This window comes from Coffea arabica, chromosome 5c, assembly GCF_036785885.1.
Source record: "Coffea arabica cultivar ET-39 chromosome 5c, Coffea Arabica ET-39 HiFi, whole genome shotgun sequence".
Lineage (NCBI taxonomy): Eukaryota > Viridiplantae > Streptophyta > Magnoliopsida > Gentianales > Rubiaceae > Coffea > Coffea arabica.
Window position 1 is genome coordinate 43,729,277 of NC_092319.1, and position 6,770 is coordinate 43,736,046.

At 37.4% G+C, this 6,770-nt stretch overlaps 1 protein-coding gene across 5 annotated transcripts; it reads right to left on the reverse strand.

Moving 5' to 3' along the window:
• Positions 1–258: 258 nt before the first annotated feature.
• LOC113688849 (plant cysteine oxidase 4-like) lies at positions 259–6,475 on the reverse strand. Of its 5 annotated transcripts, none has more exons than XM_027206656.2 (6): positions 6,317–6,475; positions 5,472–5,824; positions 1,862–2,007; positions 1,540–1,687; positions 696–899; positions 259–600 (listed from the first exon to the last, which is right to left on the reverse strand). In XM_027206656.2, exons 2-6 carry the CDS (start codon positions 5,569–5,571, stop codon positions 482–484), a joined length of 717 nt encoding a protein of 238 aa, XP_027062457.1. In that variant the 5' UTR covers positions 5,572–5,824; positions 6,317–6,475; the 3' UTR covers positions 259–481. The 5 variants fall into 5 exon arrangements, with proteins under 5 accessions (XP_027062457.1, XP_027062458.1, XP_071907147.1 ...); XM_027206657.2 differs by having other exon boundaries at positions 5,472–5,827; positions 6,317–6,474; XM_072051046.1 differs by having other exon boundaries at positions 5,472–5,623; positions 6,317–6,447.
• Positions 6,476–6,770: the final 295 nt, after the last annotated feature.

A 6,770-nucleotide genomic window follows, 5' to 3' on the forward strand; every position in this document is an offset into this window, starting at 1 on the left:
GAGGTGATCTCTCTTGTGCCTGCAGAAAATTTGTTCCCGCAAAACCGTAGCTGGCTAATATCCTAATCTCGTAGTACAACAATTAATGTCTTGCTGGATTGCGTCAATCACATCATAAACTGCATTGCTTTGTCTAGTGATATGGAGCTGAATACATAGAAATAAGAAATAACCAGCCAACATATGCAAGATTAACTCGCTAGGGAAATCATCTGGTATCAAAAGCAGAAGTTGCAGGTATGACCAAATTCTAAGATCTCAACCAAAAAGTTTGTCGACTAATATAAGGTGAGTGCTCTATAAAAGGGATATCTAGTTGATTAATATGTACAACTCCAGATGCCAAAGTTCTATGGCAAAGAAAATGAATTGTTGATTATTTTGACAGTTTTAACACATTAGCAAATTTCACCTAAAAAAAGCGCTCAAATGAAGCTCACAATTCATTCACAAAACTAATAACCCCACCAAAATTTGAAGGTTAAGTTTTGATAACGCGGCCCTTGTACTGTCCTCTCCGAATCACAAAATTATCAGGAGGTTGAAACTCTTCTAACCAAGTCATGTGAGTGATTGTCTCTCCATCCACCTCAAGGCTACCTTCATTATTGACAGAAAGGGAGAGTCAGGTGAGTTGTTCAAGTTAATATACTTATACAAGAGAATTGCAGAAACTTGTCAGAAGCTCGAATTACCAGGCAGATCTCCTCTTGGGGACCTTCGGAAATAAGTGCAATGCCGTCCATCCTCAGAGGAGTAGGGCGGAGAAAGGATGTCAAAAATGGCACAGGGAGTTATAGCTTTGAAACAATGTATGTTACCTCCACTAGTTGGATAGAGAACTGTCGTTTCAGTCGGAGCAGTCATCTCACAGTCCCTTGCGAGTTTTGCCGGTCTTGCTAAATCCCAGGAAAAATATCAAACTACGTAAAAGAACTATAATATCCTTTCCATTGAGTAATCAATAACGCTATCGAGGTATTGGGGGGAAAAAAGTCAAGAAACAAGAAAACATCCCTAAGAAATCAAGGCTGAAAAAAGCTAACAAGTACCAACACAGCAAGGTCAGACAAAAAAACAAATCTATATACGTCTTGCCAGTAAAAATATTTGAATAAAAAGGACCCACAGTCCCATGGACTCATCCTATAATATTTGTTTGATTTACTGTTCTCCTATAAAAATGTCCATCCTTTTAGAAAAAGCTATTCAAATTTAAGATCACAATATACTATGATATAGAAAATCAGAAAAATGATGAAATATAGTGAGATGGAAATAAACAAACTAAAAACCCAAAAGAGAAAGAAGAGCAGCAGAAAGGAAAGCTTCGTGAGGTTAAAAATGGTAAAGTTCTATAGCTGTAGAAACATACAAACAAATAAGCAATTTGATTTCCAATATTAGTACACAAGAATTACGCTACTTCTTTCAGAAAAGCACCAAGCTCTTAGAAGCAGACATGTTAATCATTGGGGTCAAGCATAAAATATGTACAGATATTTCATGTCAAAAGGTCGAGCTAGTATAATGGCACACCTTCAGACGGATCAGATGGCCCAGGGATGTCAATCCAATCAAAGGATTTCACATGCAAGGAACCATAGAGAAGCTTGCTTAACACGGTCATGCCCGGATGATTATGAAGGGGAATGATAGAATAAGCAGGCATACAGAAAATTCCCATCTGCAAAAGTACACACGACATGACGGAATCCAAACCAGGATTTACCAACTTTTGCCTTTAAAAAGTTAAACCTACAGCATATATTGAACCGTGTGCTCAAGCCTGTAGTTTAATAACAAAAGTTAAAGCACAAAACAAAGTTAAACTTTGATTAATCATCGGTTGAGCACTTACGGAGAAGCTATCAGATTCATGTAAGTGCAGGTATTTAATTGGTGGCATTGACTCAGGAACCCCATTATGTCCACGCACCGAACCTTTCCACCCACGTACTAACTGAGCCTCCTGCTCAAGACCCACATCTGATGGTTTAATTTTGTCTGCCAAAAACAAGAGAGAGTTATGAGGCGTTCAAATCCACAAGAACTGCATAAAAGAAACAGTTTCATGCCAAAAATTCTGGCCCTATAGCCTTATGCAACTGGAAACTACTTAATTTACTAATAGTACTGGAATCAACTTGATGCAGAGAAGGTAACTTTAATAATTGGCAGTTTTTTGGTACTATTCATCTAATTATGCCAAGAACTTAAATTTTTGCTTTGACAAAGTCATTCAGCCACTTTGTTGCACAGGAACTTTTCCTAAAATGTTAGACAACTGATGGAATGCAGACACCATCATATGCAACTACCTAATCTTGAAAATGAGATGACATCATCTTGTTGGATAGTAGATATGATCTGATATAGCAAGGAAACATAAAAAGGATTTGTTGTTCAAAAAGTGCCATTTAAGTTTCATACTTAATTGGCAATACAGCAATCTCTCTCTCTCTCTCTCTCTCATATGTGGATTAAGTCTTAAAAGTACTCTACCATAGGCAAAGAACAAAGAGAAAAATCTAGTTTCATAGAAAAAAAGAGTGCGATTCAGATTCAAATAAGGACCTAATGAAAAATAAAAATAAAAGAAACCACATGAGGGTATCCCAACAACCCCGATTCATATTACACTCATATATAAATATTGTGAACGACCTCCAGGTGAAATACTGAAGGAAGTTGCAATGTGTAACTAATGGCACATGTTGACAATGAACATCTATTACTTGCATGTCTGAAAATGGTACTAATGGGCCGACAGGAGAGGTTCCTCCATAGCATGCTCACAAGCAGTCCAAACTTCCTATTGGGTGCTACTTATATAACAACTTTAGATGCACATTCCAGATCTCAGTGGTTGAGGCAGTAACCAAAGCAATCCGTTAAAACACGTGCAGACCAGCAAACCAAAGAAAAGAAAAAGAAAAAAAATTCCCAGATCGTTATGTAAAGATCTCAGCCAATTTTGTCTCACTAGTTCTCTTCTCATCCAAGCTCCACCCTGCCCTAAAAAGGCCAACTGAGTAAAAACCCCTTCCAATAAAAATGCCAAAAAAAGGAAGAATTTCGTCCTCTAGAGGATCTCTTCCCCTCTCCTCCCAAAAGATATATGAAAAAGAGACCTCTCCCTCTGTCCCATCTCTCTTGCTGAACATATAAGGAGAATCTTTTATACAAGAATCCAAATTTCTTCTCTTTAAGTGTCTTAGGCAGCCAGTCTAAGCCACAATTCATGTGATGCAGCACCAAGTGGAGTGAAGAGATGATAAGATCTCTTTTGAAATGCTTGTGTGTGAAAACTTAAATTATAGGATTTCCACCTATGTTTTTCTGGAAACTGCCACTCAAAATTTCACAAAGAAAGCACATCACAACATCATAAAGTTAAAACAATTTCGTTGAATTCCTTCATAACCTAAGGCTATGACAACAGAGAGAGAGAGAGAGCATGCCAGTCTTAGAGGCCAAGGATTCTTAACAACTAGCTTAATCAAAGAGCCAAGGAAGCTTCACATAGCAAAAAGGTGTAAGAATCCAAACTGGGTTGAGTGCTTTAGAAGAGGCAACCATAAACTTGAGTTCGACACTTAAAGGCAGGACTCTTATAGGCAGGACTCTTATCAAAAATCTAATTCGGAAATTGCTAGGGCTAAAAAATGAACCAATATACTCGATACTTGAATCGGCTTTAGCTTGATAAGAGCTCGTTTGAGTTTGGTTCACCAGCTAATCAAGCCACATTTGAACAGCGTTTTATGTTTGATAACATTCAAACTCAATAAAAGCTAGTTCAAACTCGTTTTGGCAAATAAACAAGCCAAGCTTGAACAAAATTTCAAGCTCGTTAAAATTATCAACCAAGCTTGAACACTAGGGTGTTCGCCTTGATTAGGTTCGTTTATACCCCTAGAAATTGCACCTAGCTGGCACAAAGACCTGATATCCCTGCTGCATAACTGCTGAAATTACAAAAATACCGTCAGCATTCAAATTCTACATCCATACTTAAAAAGACAGTGGAAACCTTCCCTTGGACCAAATGTTTCTCTTTGATGACATACTCTATAATCTTAGGTTGCAAAAAGGAATGTGCTTTCTCTAGATTCATGATAGATGCAGCACCATCATGATCTCCCCATGATTTTACTCATCGCCGCATCAAGTTTCTGACAATTTTGTAGACCTAATTCAAACACTATATACTAGTACCTGAATGCACTTCCAATGGGAAATTATACACCCCATCCTCATAATAGATCTTAACAGGTCCTACATTGAATTAGTTCTTCCAGATAAGTTTGCATTTTCTCACAAAACTTGTGAAAACGAACAACTACAACTTCTCAGATACCAGGTCCTTTAATCTTATGCATTGGACATATTTAATCCACGTAACTTCAACTTTATATCAAAAAGTGATATACTGCATATTCTGTAATTTTTGAAGAACTTAGCAGCCTTCTATAAGTAACAAAACACTAAACAAAGATTGCACCGTTTAATAAAGAGGGAAATAGAAATAAGGGTGGTGGATTAACTTTTACCGAGTAATGAGAAAGTAAAAAAGATACAGCCAAAGGAAGGGAACTAGCAGATAAAACACAAAGCTTATTGAGTTTTGTCCTTATTGGTTAACATTCAAGATCATAATATCACATGGTTTATCTAGGGATAGGTAAAAAGTTCCCTTTAAGTGAGAAGCATGACCAAACAACAAATGCACCATGAGTATAAAAATATTCATATGCTCTATCATAGTTAACTTTAGCCAGGTCAGTTGGATGATAAAGTGAAGTGCATCTGCTGTTACTCCACCAATTAATTGACAACTAAATACAAGAGTGACAACTTCTACGCCAGACTAAGCAACATGATCTGAAAGACCGATTATATAAGCATGTAAACCATGCCGTTGTACAACAAATCATCTAAGGAAATGAGGAACGAGCACTTTATTTCATTCTTTCCTTAAATGACTAGGCAATCGAGAATGAAGCGAATAGGGTATAAACTCCATGTGAGGCACAATAAATTACACTGACTCTCTTAAAGAGATATGAGCATAACAGCCTGATCCTTAAACAAAAAGGTACACGAGTCTAGCATCATGCCGGACTGCTAACTATGATCATATAGGCCACATTTTTTAATGATTGAGTTGAAGTTGTTAGGTAATCCTACCCACAACCATAACAAACAAACAAGAGATTACTAAAAAAAAGTTATAGATCATTGCAGGAATTGATTATTGAAAACACGTGTCCTATATAAAAGCACTCATGAGAACAAGATCAAAAAATAAAAGAATGTGCATATTAGATTCAAAAAGAGTCTTAACCGAATACAGCACAACTGATTATTGGTATCTTAAGCACACAATTCTGTTCACATTGGACAATGATGCATCAATAAAGAAACATCAAATTCAAGCAACGATGCAGATCGTTCAGTCTACTTACCCAACAGAGCGCGGACTTTCTCAAGAGCCTCCTCAGATATAGGTCCATTTGGCATGAGCGAAACTTTACAAGCGTTATAAAGCTTCTGTACAGCTGGCATGATTTTACGACCGCACACGGATCCAAACCCCCCAAAAAACAGCCAAAACTAACTGTCGTAACGGAAAATCTATCACAAATTCAAACAGCACGATATAAAAGCAGCAATTCCAGTTTGAAGGGTCCTCTTATCTCGCTGAAGACCCTTCAAATCATTCATCCAATCAGAAAACCCCACGCAATTGCAATCAAACCCACAATCACGTGTCCACATGCAACTCAATTCATTCTCTTCTTCTGCATTTTCATACTCCCTACTAAGACCACAAAAATCCAGAAAAGACAAAATCAACATCAAATATTACTTAACTCAAAACCTATTCAAACAAAAATAATTGAACAAGAAAACGGAGTGAATTCTTCCACAACTCATGTCAGGTGAAAATCACAGCTGACAACAACAACGACCCAAATTCACTATTAAAGTCCCAGGACATGCATAAAGATTAAAATTTGAAACTCATTCACCACATATGAAGCTATCCTCTGATCAATCAGAGAAAATTCAATTCAGCTAGTAAAAAAGAAGCACATACTAGGAAATAAAAAAACCAAAAAAAAACCCAAAAAACAAGGTTCACAATTCGTCACCAGATAAGAAGAAAAATGAAACAGAACTTCGTGCATACAAACATAAGCAAGTAACTCCACAAAATAATATCTGCCCGCAATTAATTCAAATGGTATTGAAGATAATTGCGAGAATTTCCAGGTGAAATGGAAATAAAGATTGATAAAAATCTTACCTTTGAGAAGTAATCAGAGCTGAGAATGAAGGGTGTTGGAGTAAGGGGCGTCCAGGGGAGATGCACCAGGCAGTACGAGGTAATTGTAACTGAAACGAGAGAAGATCGAAGCGTAAATATAAAATACCTTTGTCTTTATTTTGGCCTTTTTATACATGTATATTTTTTTGGGCGGGGCGGGTTGGGGTGGCGGAGGCGTCCGTGTTAGCGTATTAGAAGTAGCAAGATTGCTTTAACTTGCTGACTCGCTCGCTCAGATATACGTAGGGATGGTAATTTCGGAAAACACGACACGAATCTAACGTGAAATTAATGGATTTGGATTGAGGGGTTGCGGTTCGTGTCAGAATCGAGTCGAACCCGATAGACCGGAAAAGAAAATGGGTCGAATTCGGGTCAATCTGTGGGTGGCCTGATATGACCCGATAACCCGTTTACGAATTAAAAATAATTT

Bases quoted from the DNA above. Each gene is read 5' to 3' on its own strand.
- LOC113688849 (XM_027206656.2), bottom strand. From the start codon at position 5,571: ATGCCAGCTGTACAGAAGCTTTATAACGCTTGTAAAGTTTCGCTCATG. The intron at 1,688-1,861 runs GTAAGTGCTCAA...GTACTTTTGCAG, and splicing joins ATGAATCTGATAGCTTCTCC to ATGGGAATTTTCTGTATGCC. The intron at 900-1,539 runs GTGTGCCATTAT...CCTGGGATTTAG, and splicing joins GCCATCTGATCCGTCTGAAG to CAAGACCGGCAAAACTCGCA.